The sequence below is a fragment of the Cyprinus carpio genome, chromosome A17 (assembly GCF_018340385.1).
Source record: "Cyprinus carpio isolate SPL01 chromosome A17, ASM1834038v1, whole genome shotgun sequence".
In the NCBI taxonomy this organism is placed as follows: domain Eukaryota; kingdom Metazoa; phylum Chordata; class Actinopteri; order Cypriniformes; family Cyprinidae; genus Cyprinus; species Cyprinus carpio.
The window spans coordinates 16,429,616-16,448,764 of NC_056588.1; the positions used below are offsets into that span (position 1 = coordinate 16,429,616).

Consider the following 19,149-nt stretch of genomic DNA (forward strand, 5'->3'; position numbering starts at 1 on the left):
TTTAAGTTCATTGAAATATAAAATATAAAAGTCTTTACTGTCACTCTTGATCAATTTAATGCATCCTTGCTGAAAATAAAAAAAATAAATAATTACTTACCCCAAAATTTTGTACATTAGTGTAAACTAAACTAGGATAATTAAATAATTAAAATTTTCAGCCTAATGTTATTGCTATGTTTTGTATTTTTATTTAAGTTGGCAAGTTAATTTTGGTTTTTGTTTTCATTATTCTAACACATATGCTCTTGTGACCTGGCAGAAGCTGAGATATCCCAGTGTAACCACAAAGCAGTATCTATGGAGAAGAATGCAAAAGAGGAGAAAACTTAGAAACGGTAAATCCTGAAACAAAAAAGATCCTGTTTGGTACAAAATACCACATATTACTCAGTTTCAGCAGTATGTATATTATGGCTACAATGCAAATGTAATGTATGCAAAACAAGCAGTATACAAAAGACTGTGTGAAATACTGTCTACCACAATGCAATGCACTGAACCTGACTTTCCATTTTCTGCATGACAAATGTTTGTGTGTGTGTGTGTGTGTGTGTGTGTGTGTGTGTGTGTGTGTGTGTGTGTGTGTGTGTGTGTGTGTGTGTGTGTGTGTGTATTTCAGCAGTATATTCTCTCTTTGACAGTTAATTTAAATGCAGGAAGAAATGTTAATTATTCCCACAAACAAATGTAGTAAGAGGCGCCACCTATCTTAAAATAACCCGAGGCCCCACTTTGTAGGAAATAGCTCACATTTGATATCTAATATTACACATGACAATTTATACTAGCTTTTTGCATAACAATAAATTTGTGAGTGGAGAGAGAGTGATCAAGGCTGCTGTGTTACATCACTGCCTAAAGCAGCATGATAGAACAACACTATCAAGGCTCGAGCCATTATTTCAACTCCGCTTATTAACTTCCTCCCACAATCTGATAAGAATCACTCTTTTATTCTGCATATTAACCTTCAAAAAGATGATTATAAGTTCTGAATCAAATAGTTGATTCCTCACTAGGCAACAGTGGGCAAATTCTTGGCCTTCTAGTTTTTGTCCTTGCCTCTAATAAAGCTGGTCTGACATGTCTACAGTCCCACTCGCAGTATTCAGAGGCGGTGCCTGCTCCGTCTCAACACTAGGCCCTTCATCAGGGCTATGAGTAGCACTGTGTGTACTATGAAGACCTTCTTCTGTTCAACTGTTCTGTAGGATGATTGTGTGGAGGATTTTTCTGGTTGTACAGGGAACATTGTACAGTTAGGAGATGGTCTGTGATGCAAAATGGTAGTGGGTCAGTCGGTTTACTTAAAGGGGACATAATGCCTCACAAATGCAAAGTATACAATTTTTAAAATTTAATTACCCCATGATTTACCCACCCTCAAGCCATCCTAGGTGTACATGACTTACTTCTTTCAGTTGAATATGTAAGCTCCGAAGTGACGAATTATAAGTACAAAACAAGGATTTGTAAAGGAAAATGCCAGAGGATTTCAATATAAGCCAAGAGGAGACTGGTTTTACTTTGCTGTAAATAAAACTCTGTTCACGTGAGAATAGCATATTCGCCTACATCCTACTTCTTCCGCTGGAACGCCACTCTCTTGTGAACTTGCATACGACAGTTAGCTGAAGCTAGAGATTACTGTTTATAAAGTTTTAAATATGGACATTTTTTAATATAACTCTGATTGTGTTCGTCTGTAAGAAGAAAGGGATATACATCTAGGATGGCTTGAGGGTGAGTAAACATGGGGCAATTTTCATTTTTGGGTGAACCTATGCCTTTAAGTAGATTTTCAAATTGTGCATCCTTGAATGCTTTTTTTTCCAGATAATATTGCTCACAACCTCAAAACAAAATAGTTGATGTTCTCGTTGGACTTGTTCAGGAATGAACTCCAAGGTAATGGATGTAAATTTTAACGCTAACATGCACACACAAACAGTACGTGACAAATAGCTCTGTGGTATCAACATGATGTGTAGGATGATGCGTAGGATGCCTGGTATACTGTTTTAATGCATGCACAAAATTATGTAAATGAGACTAAATGAGTCTAAACTGTCACTCAAACATTTATTTGTATTGATGTTAGAAACATAAATATACAATACCAAACATATTAGATTACTAACTTGGCACACCATGATAAATAGCATCGACTGACTTCCTCAAACCAGCATAGATTAAATCAAAACGGAGGTCATTTACATACAGAGGTCTTAAAGGTACAGTAGCCAAAACAGCTTGTTTAAAAGAACACAGAGAGGGTGGAAAATGTGACTGTGACTGTGACTGTTTTTGGTGCAAACATTTGCGAATAAAAAAAGAAGATGAAATGTGATTAATGAATATATTTAAAATCTACTACACTGGGCTACTACTACTATTTTTTTATTTAACTGTTTATTTTAAAATCATTATGTTGTTATATTATTATTCAATACCCTGTTTTGGTCCTACACTCTCAAGATGATAATTTATATAGGTGAGACACAGAGGTGAGGTGTTATAAGCAGCTGTTAGATGGGGTCCCGTCTACACCATAAAACCCTTCTCTCACATACTTGAGTGAAAACATATTAAAGCAATAAATCACATCATAAAAGTGTCATTTTTAATGAAATGGGGGACAGTCACACCATTGTGCAATAGAACAAGACCTGAGAGAACAACCTTCCACTAAATCTCTTTAACTCCCTGAGCAGAAGTTAACGGCACGGTTTTAGAGGGTGGTGTTGGGTTGTGAATGAATTCAGGTTTTTCACATGCGGCTGAATTTGAAAACAGGACATCTGTTTGAATGTTTACCATACTCCATTTAATCTTTATAAAGTGCTGAAGTTTCCTGAACTTCACAGTGATGCTCACAGAAACAAGCTGTCAAGAAATACACATCCATAAGAGCTCTAAAGGTACATTCACATCTACAGGAAATGAATCGCTGAAGGTCGCCAAGTTGCTGTATGTGCTTTAAAGTTGTTCTCTAGTAGGAGTTTATACTGGTCCAACTCTGTCAGGAGGCATCTTACTGGCCATCTCCATATTGCTATCCCTGCTGAACACTGCCGTAACGCCAACCAATGTCACTCATGTCACCTCAAATTCTAGTCTCCCATTGAAAACAGTCACTGATCATTGTTAGAGTGAATGCACCTTAATGACATCAAAATTCACCCCATTTGCATTAACTTACATTCTTATTAAAGAATGAATGTCTTCATTATATTTTTTAAAAGTGTATAAAACGTAATTTTCATTGATGTCACCTAGGCCACACAGGTTATTGCTATATTCTAAATTGTAGCCACATGGGTGTTGTTATGCCTACAGTTGTAGGTATTGCAGTCTTTCTAAAAATCTTAACAGTAAATTAAATCCAGTTGATGTTAATATAAAGGTTATGGCAATATTAGCTTTAAATACTATTGAAATACAACAATCAAATAAAATCTTGCCTAACTAGCATACACTACCATTCAAACATTTGGAATTGGTAATATCTCATGTTTACCAAGATTACATTTATCAAAATACAGTAAAACAGAAATATTGTGAGGTACTACAATTTAAAAAACTGTTTTCGGTTTTAATATATTTTAAAATGAAATTTATCCCTGTGCTGATGCCTATGCCGATTTGGTGCTCAGAAAACATTTCTTATTATTATCAACTGAAAACAGTGGTGCTGCTTATTATTTTTGGGGAAACCAAGATATTTTTTTCTTTTCCACGATTCTTTGATGAATAGAAAATTGAAAATGACTTTTTTGCAACATTAGACATGTCTCTAGTGTTGCTTCTGATCACCTGAATGCATCCTTACTGAATAATATCAATTTCTTAATAAATAAATATAACCTTACTGACCCCAAACTTTTGAATGGTAGTTTGGAAGACTCAGTAGCAAACAGTAGGACACAGTAGCAAAAACAGCCTATTTTCACAGTTTTCGGTGCCAAATATCCCCAAAAAAAAGTTACTGCTGCCACGGTACAGTCAACAAGTTATTATGAATCCAAGCATTCAATGTTGGCTATAAGGCCAGAAAAAGGACAGAGTGAGTGTTCAGGGTTTTTGTATAATGAAGTGTTTGCATGATCAGCTAATCTATGGCAGTCTGACTTAATGACTCCAGATAATAAACCAGTTATGTAATATGAGTCTTACAAAAGAGATCCTTATGCCCTTTCTGCAAACACACACAAACATATCTTGCATTCTTTATCAGTTTTCCACCCCTGTTTTTCAATTTCCCTTCATCCTTTGCTTGCCCTCTCATCTCCCCCGAGCAGTGGAGCATAGCATCACTCTATTACCGACTGATCGTCTCCTGGAGTTTCAAAAGGTCTGTTTTGTAGCACTGCATCCGTAATGCTCTCTCTGTACTTACTGCAGGAAACTAGACAAGTTCCTCTTATCAGTCTTCAACAGAATAGAAGTTTTTTTAGAAGAAAACAACAATCAGCCAAGAGAAGGAAAAAGTGACTCATTTTTAATAATTGGTGTAAACTACATATTACTGTGATCTGACTGTCACACCCAGTATGAAGTGTTCACAGTTCAAAAAGTCTATTGTGTCTAGCTCAGTAATCAAAAGTCCAGTAGGTTAAAGGAATGTTCTGAACTCAATTCATCAGCTTGTAAAAACATATCACAACCATTCAGTAGTTTGCCTTTACTGTTCTAGGAGTTTGCTACACCTAAATCATACTTTGCGGATAGTTATGAAAAAACAGCAGCTGTGGTTGCCAGAAATTCACCATAAGACCATAATAGATAGTTTTAGAGTTTTACACCATATATGGTGACTTAGTTAACCAATTAACAAGTTTTTATTGCAGGTTTTCATTTTTTTTGTTCTGTAAATACTACAATAATTTTTTTACAGTGTATGTCATGTTATTTATTTTATTTCTTTTTTGTATCATTGCACAAAAAAAAATAGATTTATCCCTTTATAAATTGACATAAATGAATAAATTTACAGTAAGTTCATATCAACATGTTTGGTAAGTAGAATGCGTCGATATTAAAATTCTGGACAATGTCGATAAGCACATAATAAAATTCTATACTATTGCATTAAAAAAAAAAAAAAAAAACTAAAAAAAACACACACAAAACACTAAAATTCTTCAAGTGAATTTAAGCACCACAATATAATGTACAGCATGAGATTTTCTAAAGATTATCGCTTAACATTTAACAGTGTTATTAAATTACTATTGTTTTTAAAGGGGTCATATGATGCTGCTAAAAAGAACATTATTTTGTGTATTTGGTGTAATGAAATGTGTTTATGTGGTTTAAGGTTAAAAAAAAACACATTATTTTCGACATACTGTACTGTACATTATTGTTTCTCCTCTATGCCCCGCCTTCTGAAAAGCCTTTTTACAAAGCTCATCACTCTGAAAAGCGAGGTGTGCTGTGATTGGCCAGCTATCCAGCGCGTTGTGATTGGCCGAATGCCTCAAGCGTGTGACGGAAATGTTACGCCTCTTAACATATTGTGAAGCCTTGTCCGGCCGGAGCAACGAGACATAAACATAAAACCCATCATAAACATGATTTCTAGTCGTGTCTTCTTTTGGAAGGGAAAACAAAGTAGTTTCGCTTTTCAACGAAACAGCGCCACACACTGCGGCCTTGAGTGAGCGGAGGCCGGAGGCCTAGAGTGAGCCACAGCCGGCTTGAGTGAGCAGAGGCGGGCGGCTTGAGGCGGATTCTACGAAAGGAGTGTACCTTGTGCTTGCGGCAACCACATGTGATGACCCGTGCAAAGTTGATGTATTTCAGCAGCGACCAGCACGGATCAGCCCCAGGCATGACAAAGCGGATATCATCCTCTTTTGGAAGGCCAAACATAGTTTTTTTTTCTTTTGGTTGATTTATTTTGTTTTTGTAAGTAGTTTTGGTTTCAAAGTTACTACAACGAGAATAAAAGGTACTCCTTCTTTCTTTGCGTGAACATCTGGGCGGTGTTATGCAAATCTTCCCACATACTGATGTAGAGATGTGGGGGTGTGTTAGAACGAGCCGTTTCAGGGGTGCGTGGACAAGTCTCAACTTTTATAAAGAATATCTCTTTGGGTTTGAGACTTGAGTCTTTGCAACTTTACAGATCTTCTTTATTCACAAAGAGCTTATAACATTTCAAAGAGAAAGGAAAATTTGAAATCGCATCATATGACCCCTTTAAACAATAATTCTACATGAGCATTAGATGATTTGGTTTTTTAATGATTAGGTTAATTTTTTCCGGAGATGGTTAACATACATTTAAATCAGAACAGTCCTCTACGCACTACACCTGCTCTGTGTGTTTAGTACACATGAAGTTTAAACTCCTTGTCTGATAATTATACAGTTATGCAAACATCTGAGCAGGAGGCCGACAGTCAACTTGTCATCATGACCTTTTCAACGGGCCAAAGTTCACAAACCATGCTGGCAGGACTTCTGACTGGAAGTTCTGATGTATGTGCCAAGGTCAGGTGACCTAGCACAGATGACCTACACTTATCTAAATGTCTGGAATTTGATCATATATAAATTGCATTATTCCTTGTGTTAGTATGCACTCATATTGTGTTAGTATGCACTCGTGTAGGTTGCTGGAGTTATTAGCAATCACTATCGAGCACTGGTTATTTTTGGTGCCACCCTGAGCAGCAGCGAACATCCATTCATCTAACCCCAGATCAGCCATCACTCAGCACGAGTCTTATGGAAGCAATGATGAAAACAGATGCTTCCTCGTTCCCCGGGGCGGTTTACTGATAAGAATTAAATGGATGGGTGAGAGCGGTGTGGATTATTATTCAACAAGCCAATCGTAGGGCTAGATGAATAAATCGGGCATATGGTGAACTGGATGGCAGTAGCTTGTTGAGAACTCTGAAACATGTTCAATGTCTTAACACATTTTTGATTTGCCATAAGGTTGTTCTTGTTACTGGAAGCAGGGTGGATTGATGGTGCAGAGGATTGTGAGGTCGGTACTCACTTGTGCATGTGTTCTACACCTGTGAAGATCATAACGCCGTAAGCAAGACCGCTCTGTACCAGAAAGTGTAAGGCATACCTGAAATGAAGCACAAGGAGAAGAGGATACCAATGAGAGGAGCACACAACTTTATTAGACTGTGAAACATGACTGTCATTTTGAACAGGAGAGAAATGTGTTGCTGAATGTTAAGATAGAGAATTCCATGTATTTCATATACAATTTTTTTTTTAATCTGTTTTTATTTAATACTTTCTGTCCATTAAAATGATCTAACTATGACTGTATGTGTATAACAAAAATCCTCATTGATCCTCAATGAATTATCTTAAAATTTTAATCATGACCAGGGTTATGAACTGAAACTAAAACTAATACTAAATAAAAAAATAAACACAAATGTAAAAAATATATAGACATTAAAAGAATTGACAAGAACACACAATAAAATTACTTAAAATTTAATAAAATGAAAACAGAAAATATAAAAATATAAGCTAATTGAAAATATTAATGAGAACTATAATATTATCTTAATTACTTGCCAATTACAATATACCGGTCACGATTATAGATATTTTTACTGATTATATCATATTATAAATACATTTTTTATTTATTAAAAAATATCTTTGACTTTGCAGAGATATACAAATTTTATATTTAATTAGAGGCATTTTTAACAACATTTTAACAACAAAAAATTAATTTGAACAATAATTCTACATTAAATATTTAGCATTTCCTTGAATAAAAATCTGATTGTGGTTTTGATAAAACCTCAAGTGGATGTGTGTATAAATTTATGTTATATCATTACATATTAAATATTTTAAAGACATAAAATACATGGACTGATCATACATCCAAAGAGTGTGTCCCTGCCTAAGCCTTAGACACTGGGATAGACACTGGGAAGCAGTTTGGAAAATGGATGGAAAATACATATGCTGAAGTTGCTTAAGAAAGATAAGATAAGGGGATAAAATTTCATCCACCTGGAATTGTTTGGAATGTGAAAGAGTTATCTTAACCATTTGTCTGCACTGCCCATGTGACGTCAAAAAGTAAAGTTGCTGGGGGGTGGAGCAAGCTATTGCATTTTGATGAGAGTTTATGAAGCTTTTTTCTGTCCAAAAAATGCACTGATCAATCCCACACAGTAAAATCAGGAACACACATTTGGAAAGTTAAATGAGCCCAATCTGGATTTGATGTTGACCGAGAGCAAACAAATGTCTTGGTGAAGTCTCTGCTGGACAGAGAGGAGTGCACAAACTATGCAATGATATCACATCACATTAGAACAGCTGAAGGGAAATCCCTTCACAACATTTGCTTGATACACAACATTCATAAAAATGTGTTTGGTAGTAACAGATGATACTTACAAATTGGTACTAACACCATAAATGCATTTAAAAGGGCATATTCCACGACATTAGCATCTGCTATATCTTGGGCAACAATCTTGTCTCTTGCCGTCATGTTTATTGCATAATGACTTCCAGTGTGATTTGGGTGGACTGACCTCTGCTCAGAGAGGTTTTTTTTAATAAGTATCAGTTTAAGCATGACTCCCACTGATGCAATCTCTCACATTTTAACAACCTTGTGATAAAAAAAAACAATGTGTGATGTGGTTATTATGTAATTCGGTCAGCCTTTATTTTAGTTAAAAAAAATGTTGAAACACGTACAGTGTCGAAAAGCTGAACCTACTGGTAAAAGTGCTTTTACTTAGCATTTTTTAAGTTATTACAAAAATGTGTCATTGCAAATTATTTTATCAGTACAAACATATATGAAAATGTATTTGTTTCAGTAGTATTTGTTTCTCTTTTGCTTTAAGGCAAGACACCACAGGTGAATAGGGTATAATGTTAAGTTATAGATATCATTATACTTCTCCAGTTGATCAATCACATAACAATAAGAAAACTGTTTTGTATTCCTGCTTTCTAGATGTTACGTTTAAATATGCAAATAAGACATTATCTAATTAAATGTGCTCTAACTTGCATACATTTCCAGAACATTGGATAAAGCCAGGTTCAAAATTCTTGTTTCATTTTACTGACATATAGAGTTCAATGTTTTGAATATCTCTTTTTTTATCATTCCACTAATCAAAAAATTTTGTCAGGAAAAAAATATTTCACCATGTTTTCACTAAGGTTCTTCTGATACCACTTTGTGTTCCTCATACTGTAGGCAGAATCATATATCTGAAAGGCTTTGGAAAACATCAAACTATTAAAGATCACATCGAAAATCTGAAACAGCCCCAATGCATTTATCTGATAACAGGTTATCTATTCTCTTACGACTTTCAAGCATCTTAATGCAGCTTTTTTGTTGCACACTAATTCAAGTTCAACCAACAAGCGGCAAGTAAGTATTGATAAAGAGGCTTACAAACGGCTCCATCAGAGCATCTCTCAGGTTCCACCAGTGGACACCGTAGCTGCTGAGGAGACTATGGTCTTCTGCCAGCACTCCACAGCCTCATTATAAATTGAATGGCTCGCTAACCAGCTATCAATAACCCTGCTATGGATCAATATGGAAGACCTGAGATACATGAGGGATGAAGCAGACAAACACTCACCAGCCAAAGCAGAAGAGGGCCAAGTAGAAGCCCAGGAGGGTGGCGACTACATGCCGGATGAAGGGACTCGTCTTGCTAGGGTGCAGGTAGAGTCTGAACCAGAAGGCCGTGACCAGGGCGAAGAGCTGGCATACAACAAAGTTCACCTAATGGGAGAGATATAAGGTTAATGTTACACTGCTCAAGAGGAAAGGTCAGAATCGTTTTTTTAGTTAAACTCAACTTAGAACCAAATAAATTAGAAAGGTTGAAAATCAAAACTATGATCTCTGACACTAGCACAAGTCAAATGCATTTGCAAAGAGGATAATGTCAGAGGACAAGAAGAGAAAATTGACTGCCATTCAAAAGTTGCTGTGTATTCTGAAATTCATTTATACACTATATAACAAAAAAGCACTTTCACAATCCCTTGTGTACTTCTCATCTTTTGCAAGACACCGTTTCCATTGAAATCAATGACTTCAAAGAATTCTCTGATGCTACAGGAACTTGCATACGTTTGGAATTTATGACACAAAACTTAGGAAGGGCATTATGATGGATGACAAATACATTAACCAGATTTTTAAACGCCCAACCGCCTTGCAAAACAAATTCAAAGTAATAAAAAGAGATGCTTCTGCTCACAAACCCATGAAAAGTGTTTTATTTTTCTTGACGTCAATGTTTATTGTATAAAGTCATGTCTGGACCTGAACGTTACAGTGTCTTGTGCTTTTGAAGGCTAATCAGATAAAGTATGTACAGCTGGCTGCTCATAGTCTCTCGCCCTTCCTTTAATTTCCAGAACATTTTACTTACGTAAGATTTTACATGTCACTGTAAAAGCAAAATAACTGTTTTAAAGGGATTGTTCATAAAAAAAGAAAAAAAGAAAACTGTGATTCTAAACCTGTATGGTTTGCCTTGTTTCTTATGTATTTGTCATCACTGTCTTTTGAGTTCCACAGAAGAACTATAGTCATACACGTTTTATTTTTATTTATTATGTAAAAAAAAAAAAAAAAAAGTCTTCTATTTTGGTGAATTTATCACACTCGACATGTGAGGTCAATTCAAGTGCACTGCATTGTGGGATAGACTAATGCACATTTTCTGAATGTAAAAGGTCATACAAGTATTGAATGCACACAGAAAATATGCAGAGTGTTCAAAATGTATATACTGCAAAAATAGTAAGAGTAATATGGTATTATGCTATTTGGAATAACACTCTCAGCTGGGGAGAAACACAGACACATTACATTTCTCCCTGGTGCTCAGTGGCCTTCTGTCTGACTCTCTTGAGAGAGAGAGAGAGAGAGAGAGAGAGAGAAAGCGAGAGTGAGGTCATCTTCATGTGCCTGCTGCCATGCAAATGAGCTCCAGCTCAACAAAGAAACAATCCGTTACCAGCTTAAAATAACTCTGCCTTCCTGACTCTGCACTGCTTTATTTATCTTTCACTCTGCATTCATCTTATTCTAGTTTAGTTCACTCATTAGATTTTAAATGACAGGGACAAAGCATGTCCATTACAATAAGCGTAGCCTATCTTGTCTCAACTCTACTTGAAATAAGAATGGACTTGAACCCTCAAGCACTTTGAAAACAAAGTGACATGTGACAAAGTGACTTGATTTTGTTTATTTATTCATTTTACTTTTAGATATTTTTACACTGGTAATTGATTATGCTGCTTATTTTGTTGGCAATACCTTGTAGCAACATTCATGCAAGGATTTTTACAATTTATCTCAATCTATGTTGAATTTTGTTTTTAAAATAGGCACCACAGAGTGTGATGTCAGATTGCAATATGTCTAGTATAAATGCAGCTTAAAGGGATACTCCACCCCAAAATTAAAAAATTTAGTCATTAATCACTTACCTGCATGTCATTCCAACCCGTAAAAGCTTCGTTAGCCCTCAGAACACAATTTAAGATATTTTGGATGAAAACCGGGAAGCTTGTGACTATCCCATAGACTGCCAAGTAACTTACAGTGTCAAGGTCCAGAAAAGTATGACAGACATCGTCAGAATAGTACATCTGTCATCAGTGGTTCAACTGTAACATTATGAAGTGACGACAATAATTTTTGTACGCAAAGAAAACAAAAATAACGACTTCATTCAACAATTGGCTCCTCTTTGCGTACAAAAAGTACTCTCGTCGCTTCATACTACGTCTTTCATACTTTTATGTATGAAGACGAAAAAAGCTTTTACGGGTTTGGAACGCCATGTGGGTAAGTGATTAATGACAAAATTTTCATTTTGGGTGGAGTATCCCTTTAATAATGTAATGAGATCACAAATGTGTGTTTATAGAGTATTTTACAATGGCTTTGAACATGGCTTAGCCAATCAGAATCAAGGACTGCAATTATCCATTTTATAATGCATATAATATCATATCACTGAAGCTAAAAATTTTGTGTACAGTTAGCCTTTTCTTAGCAAGCTAACTTTTCTTAGTAAGCTAAAGTTTTACTTTTTAAATTACATATTTTATACCACCTAAACTAAAAATAATAAAATATGTTATGTTTTCATTAAGCCTTCATTTAGCAAGGTAACAGTTTAGACTAGCTTAGCCTTTTAAATGGCTTAGCCTACTAGCTTGGCACAGTGGTTAAGAAACGCTCTTTTGATTAGCTAGACAAGATATGACGATGAAACTATACATTTTTCAGACACAGAAGAAGGGGGATAGTAGTCATGGATGACAAATGAAGTCATTCCATCACATCTTGTCCCAAATTCCTAGTACAGAAAAAGTGACTAAAATGCCCATCCCTATTCTAAAATGTCAGAAAATGTGCTAGAAAAGATGATAATAGCTTTCAGTTTAGCATAAAACTTTGGGGAATGTTATTGAAACTTCAATCTGAAGGCTTTTGGTTTGTTTTCGCTGGTCTATTTCTGTCATTCCCTAGAGACACCTCTCATCTCCTCTGTCCCCTTCAGGTGGTTGTCACTTTCTTTTTGGATCTCGTGGTCTGAGATATTTCAACTGCTGGAAACATGTCCTGCCTCAACAAGAAACCTTGCGCATCTCCTTAACGTTACAAGTGGCTATACTGTACAGAGGCAGCCATTGTTTCCCATTCTGCAGAAACAGGTCAACAGTGGGCCATACAATATCTCATTGGCTGCTTCTTTGTATCCCCCATGCATTCTGTATTACAGGAAGCAAGCACAACTGTAAATAATTGTGGTCAAGCATATTTATGGAGATGATGTGACCTAACATCGAGCGGCATTTGTGGTCTCTTTAGAGCCATTAAAAGGACCACAGAATTACACAATGAATCTGGGACTTTAAACAAAACCTATCCTTGCTCTAAGATTCACATGGTTTGGAATCAGAGCAACGCTTGCAAGATAATCTTTCTCAGGTTTTACCAAACAGGGGTGCGTTTCCCAAAAGCAACTATGGTCGTAAGTTTCATCGTTACCAATGGAGTTCAATGGAACTAACGACCATAGTTAGCTAACACTTAGGGCTGCACGATAAATCGCATGCGATATTTAATGCGCATCTTGTCAGTAAAGCCGGTTCTGTAATCAGCGATAAATCTCCATCACCTGCGCACTTTCACATGGAGCAGCATTAACTTCACAGGGCCGTTGTTCACTGACAAACTGCAGAAAACATGTGCAAAAGAGGATTGTGTTTTTGCGCAGCTTGTAAGTGAACAGCGGCCCTGTGTAGTTAATGCTGTGTGGTTAATGCAGCCCTACTAACGATGCTTTTGGGAAATGCACCACAGGTCGGGGGAAAAAAAAAGTCAGTTACAGGTTACAGCATTCGATTAGGTGACACAAACATGGGCAGTGTTTCCTGAACTATCCAAATGAGCATATGCACATCACCTCAAAGCAAGACCTCACATTTACCACATTTTCACCTGTTCCCACTTCCTTAAAGAAGCGGTCAGTAATTTTTACCAATTAAAAAATTTACCGTATTTTTCGCTCTACAAGTCGCACCTAAGTATAAGTCGCATCAGTCCAAAAATACGTCATGACGAGGAAAAAAACATATATAAGTCGCACTGGACTATAAGTCGCATTTATTTAGAACCAAGAGAAAACATTACCGTCTACAGCCGTGAGAGGGCGCTCTTTGCTGCTCAGTGCTCCTGTAACCTATCAGATCGGCTGCATATTTTACTACCTGCAGTTTGTAATCTGCAGAATAGGATTTTCTTTTTGGGGGCATTTTGTTTGCATTCAGTCTTGCTCAGTTGTCTTAAATTTAATATTTCAGTTAACAGTTTTCAGTTGTTTTCAGTTAATGTTTTCAGGGGTATGCTACAGGAGCACTGAGCAGCATAGAGCAGCATAGAGCACTCTCTTGCGGCTGTAGACGGTAATGCTTTCTCTTGGTTCATTTCTCTTGGTTCATGTCAAATTAATTTTGATAAATAAGTCACACCTGACTATAAGTCGCAGGACCAGCCAAACTATGAAAAAAAGTGTGACTTATAGTCCGGAAAATACGGTAATATATTAACAGAACTTTTAAAAAACATTATTATTATACATACAAGACTTAGCAATGAATGACAAAGAGAACCAGGCTTTTATAGGGTGAGCTAACAAGACACAGGTGCAAACAATGAGTGGTGATGAGTTTGTGCAAAGGACTATGGGGAAACCACCAGAGGGCACTCCATCCCATACTTTTGCCTCTCAGCTGGTGATTGTGACACATGTGAATGGAGGCCTCCTATATTTCAGTTCTACATGGGGTATGGGCCCCTTCACAGGTGGCGCCATATTGACTTGAAAATACCGTAAGTCTAGTTTAAAACAGCATTAGGATGAGTAAATGATGACAGTTTTTTTTTTTTTTTTTTTTTGGGTGAACAGACTTTCAACACAAATGGTTCAGTCAACAATCTTTTACATGCTTTGTTTGAGCTGCCCGATCTATGAATTTTTTTTTTTTTTTTTTTTTAACAAGCATCTAGACCACACAAATACACTTGTTTTGAAAGCACTTCTGATTAAAAGTCTGAATAACAGTATGAGTCTCAGCAGTAAGGACACAGAGACCGTGATGACAGATTTTTGTCCCCCTGTGGCTCTAAACCATCTCTTTGCAGGCAGCCATCTGGCTTAGTTTCCACAGACACCTCCAGCCATTCAGCTGAGAGAGAAATATATGAGGAACTGGACATTTCGAAAGAGAGAGAAACATGGAATGACTTAATAAGGGTCAATATTAGAGACCCAGGCCACTTCGTGCTGTATAAATATCTCAGTTAAATGTAAACCAGCCTTTATATTTGGGGGGAAATGTGTACTAACATGAAGGGGCGAGTACTAAGATCAAATTGAACTAAAGTTGAAACATGGGCTTCTAAAAGTGACACCATTAGGAGCTGGGTATTTAAAAAGGGAAATGTTACAAACATGCAAAATATAGGCACAGGAAACACACAAAGACACACATTTCCTTAAAGGTTTAAATAGGTCCACGGCCTGAATTCTAGTCCTGAATTCAAAAACAAGTGACAATACAGTAAGTCTTAATGTTGATGCAAATATCCCTCTCTGCCACATCATTGCCAATTTCCAGAGTCAAAGATCAGTGCTTTTCAACCAGGGGAATGGGGGGCAAATTATGATAAGACCACTAGGTTTTGAGTGTAATTATTTTTAGTCAAACAAATTGAGAACCACTGGTTTAGAAGGTAGGCAAGTTGGAAAACCAGCTGGTATTGGGCTCGAAGACCATCTTGGGCCTGAAACAAGCCTACTAACATGGTTGGTTAGCCATTTGCATAGTTAATTATATATATAACCAAATAAAGAAACTACAACTGCCAAAGTAGTACAAATAGGGTGTAATATCTACCAGATTTAGTATGAATCTTCTTTCTGTTCAAAATACCACAGACCACAAACTAAAGTCATGTTAAATGTTCATATTAAGTTAACAAGCCTGTACTGAAGCAACTTTACATATATTGGCATACCTCCACTGCATTCATTTTGCACTATATCTTTAACAATCTTAGCTGTACTCCTAGAGATTAGGGATGGACGATATTATCGAAATGTTATCGGAATCAATGGTTTAAAATGTAAACATCAGGCCGGTATGAAAAATTATGCTGATATGCCTTGCTGGTTAAGACTAATAGCTCACATGTGCTTAGGGCGTGTTGGCGATAAGATCACGTCAGCAGTGTGGTCGTTCTTGAAGCTAACTTTTGCCATAATGGTGATTAGATTAACTGTTTTGGATTTCCGGAACAAAACTCTGCAGGGCTCCGGCCCTCCAGGAATTGAGTTTAACACCCAAATGTACTGTAAAACACAAAGTAGACTTGTAGCTAGTACCAACAATCATTTACAAAACAGAAGGATGACAAATAGAGTGTTGAAGAGGCGTGACAGGAGAAGTGTTTTTATAAAGTGTCCCTAGTCAATCAAACAGAAAATTGGCCATCAAGTCATGTATCCTTGGCTACATTCAGGTAGTTATGAATAATCACGTACTCTGAGGCTAAAAATAGCATAAGGTGCATGTAGATCCTGTGGTATCACTCAGAAAAGAAAACAAATACCTTAAAAGGAAACAATACATTGAATTCAGTGGAAAAAAAGAGGTCATACCAGTTTTGAGTGGTCTTACCAGTCAACTAGTTCAACCTCTTCATCCACCAGTTAAATTTTTTGTCATCTTTTTTGAGTTAGCTTATGATGGATAATTGTTCTTAACAGGTTTACGTTGTTTATTATTCATGGTTAATAAGTGAAAGCAAATCAAAAAAAAAAAAAAACAGACTGTACCAATTACAGTACAGTACATACACTTGAGTCGGCCTATGTTTACCATGTTTATTTTCTCTCACCTCATGTTAATGTTGAGAAAAACAATAACATCCACATACTCGGGTGAAAGTTGGCTCCTCTGTCTGATATTGATAAGAACGCACGCTGACACAGACTTCCAGAGACACAAAAAGGTGTGCAAAGCAAAGTTTCTTACATCACTTTGTGTTTTCTGTTCTTCAACCACTCTCCCTCAAGGAAACTTGAAGGAAGCAGACAGTGGGTTTAGAAAAGAATCATTCACCCCCTTTTAATTAAAGGGGACATATGATGCGATTTCTATTTTTCCTTTCTCTTTTGAATGTTACAAGCCCTTGCTGCATAAAGAAGATCTGTAAAATTGCAAAGACTAAAGTCTCAAATCCAAAGAGATATTGTTTATAAAAGTTAAGACTTGTCCACGCCCCCCTAAAACGTGTCTACATCACTGTGTGAGAAGATTTGCATAACACCGCCCATATATTCACGCAAAGAAAGAAGGCGTAACTTTTATTCTCACTGTTGCCGCTGCCGCCATGTTGTGGAGACGCTGTGTGTTTTGTTGTGAAAGCAAAACTACTTTGTTTGGCCTTGCAAAAAGACGATATCCACTTCGTCATGCCTGGGGCTGATCCGTGCTGGTCACTGAGGAAATACATCAACTTTGCGCTGTGTGTGTTTTGTTGTGATTTCACCGTGGACGAAGCGGAGTCCAGCCCGGGGCCATCACATGTGGTTGCCGCAAGCCCACCGGCCGTTCCTTCGTTGAATCCGCCGGCCGTTCCTCACTTAAGCCCGCAGTGTGTGACGCTGTGTGATTGTTCTTGTGGAGTTCTGTTTATTTATTCTGATGTGTGGTGTACAATGGGTCTGTGCTCAAAGGCTGTTTCTATAAAGTGGGGCAGTTCCAACTTTGCAAGGACAGTCTAGCACTTCTACAGCCTGTAAGTACGTTTTTTTTATATTTAAAGAATTTGCCACTGATGATTCAAACGCGAGTTTTGAGCAGTGTAGAGTAGAGCTTGTTGTTTGTCGTTTCTCCGATCACAAATGCACCCATGCTTTTATGCTTACGCAGCGTAATATACAACGCAATGCATAAAAAGACAGTATAAGTCATTATAATCAGTAATTATGTCCCCACTGGAAGCAACAAATGCCTCATTTGTAATGGGTTTTATTGGTTTTGTGTCGTCATGCTGGGAGACGGCATCACAGTATGGTGAGGGGCCTAAAATTTCCGTCACAAACTTGAGGTATTCAGCCAATCACAACGCACTAGATAGCTGTCCAATCAGCGTACACCTCACTTTTCAAAATGATGAGCTTTGTAAAAATCTACGCGTTTCAGAAGGCAGGGCATAGAGGAGCAACAATAATGTACATTATGTGGAAAATATTGTGGGTTTTTTTAATACCTTAAACCGCATAAACACATTGCATTACACCAAATACATAAAATAATGTTCTTTTTAGCAACGTCATATGACACACAGTAAATACAGCTGGATAAAACAAAAACTGTGTCTGTCTTCATTTCAGGCTGCAATGCAACAAAATGTTTATATTTTAAAGGGGTTCTATTATGCTCTTTTACAATGTCTTGATTTTGTTTTGGGGGTGTACTAGAACATGCTCTCAGGCTTGGTGTTTTGAAAAAAACGAATTTTTATTTTTTTTTAACAAATCATTATTTTTTACATAATTTACAGTATTACAATACCTTTCTCCCCAGCCTTGCACAAACGGCTCGATTAGTTCTGGTGCGTTGTAACTGGCAAACAGTTTAGACGGTGTTTCAGTACTGCTCTGCCCTTGACAAAGCAGCAAGTTCCGTCTGCTCTGGTATAGTTAAGGATGGAGTCAATATTGCTATATCAATTTGAGCCGGATTCGGACCCAAAGAATACTGAACAAGCGGATTGCGCAGAACCTTTGCAAGCACGGATATTACAAGACATATTAGAGTGGTAACGTTATTGTTGTTGTTGTAGTTTTTTGTTTTTTTTTGGCTAAATCATCTTTTAGATAGGATGTCAACAACCCCTTAAAATAACTGCATTTACTATGTACAAATAAGTGCGTATGTATTATTTTTATTGTTATTTAATTCTAACATTATTACATGAATTGCAGTAAAACTGTTATACAGTTGAATTTATTTATACCATAGTCCAAGTTTTTCCCAGGTGGCATATGTATGCAAATTTATTCTCTTCAAGATTAAATGAAAATGACATTCAATTTTCTGAAGACATACAATCACAGACAGTGATATAAAAACACCCACACTCAATGTATGGGAAACACTGTAGTCTCAGTTGATTATTTATCATTATCATGAATTGAACAGTTTATTATAAAAAAAAGTTTTTATAATTGTAACATACATATTTACATAATTATTCAGGTGCATGTGTAATAATTTGCGAAAACTTGAGGCTACAGCAGCACTTCTTCTTCGTCGTCTTGTCTGATGCACTCATCCAAGGTTCTAACCATGACCTCGCCCCTCTCCACCCCCCAACCATTCAAATTTCTGTATGCGGGATTTATTTTAATTATAGTCCAAAGGGCCACTTTGTGATATCACAAAACCCAGAAAACATACGCTGTAGTCCAAACGAGCCGTTCGTTTTAGTTCTTGAAAAGGTTTTTTTTTTAAACGAAATATCTCCCTTTAGAGTAGACTTTGAGA

The 19,149-nt window shown here is 36.7% G+C and overlaps 1 protein-coding gene across 1 annotated transcript in view; it reads right to left on the reverse strand.

Moving 5' to 3' along the window:
- LOC109094545 (lysophospholipid acyltransferase 2-like) overlaps nucleotides 1-19,149 on the reverse strand; it is a 45,151-nt gene that overhangs the window by 14,738 nt on the left and 11,264 nt on the right. Inside the window, exons 2-4 of the mRNA XM_042774243.1 lie at nucleotides 9,633-9,778; nucleotides 7,022-7,099; nucleotides 239-298 (exon numbers count right to left, since the gene is read on the reverse strand). Coding sequence (XP_042630177.1) covers nucleotides 239-298; nucleotides 7,022-7,099; nucleotides 9,633-9,778 — 284 coding nt within the window. The remainder of the gene's footprint in view (nucleotides 1-238; nucleotides 299-7,021; nucleotides 7,100-9,632; nucleotides 9,779-19,149) is intronic.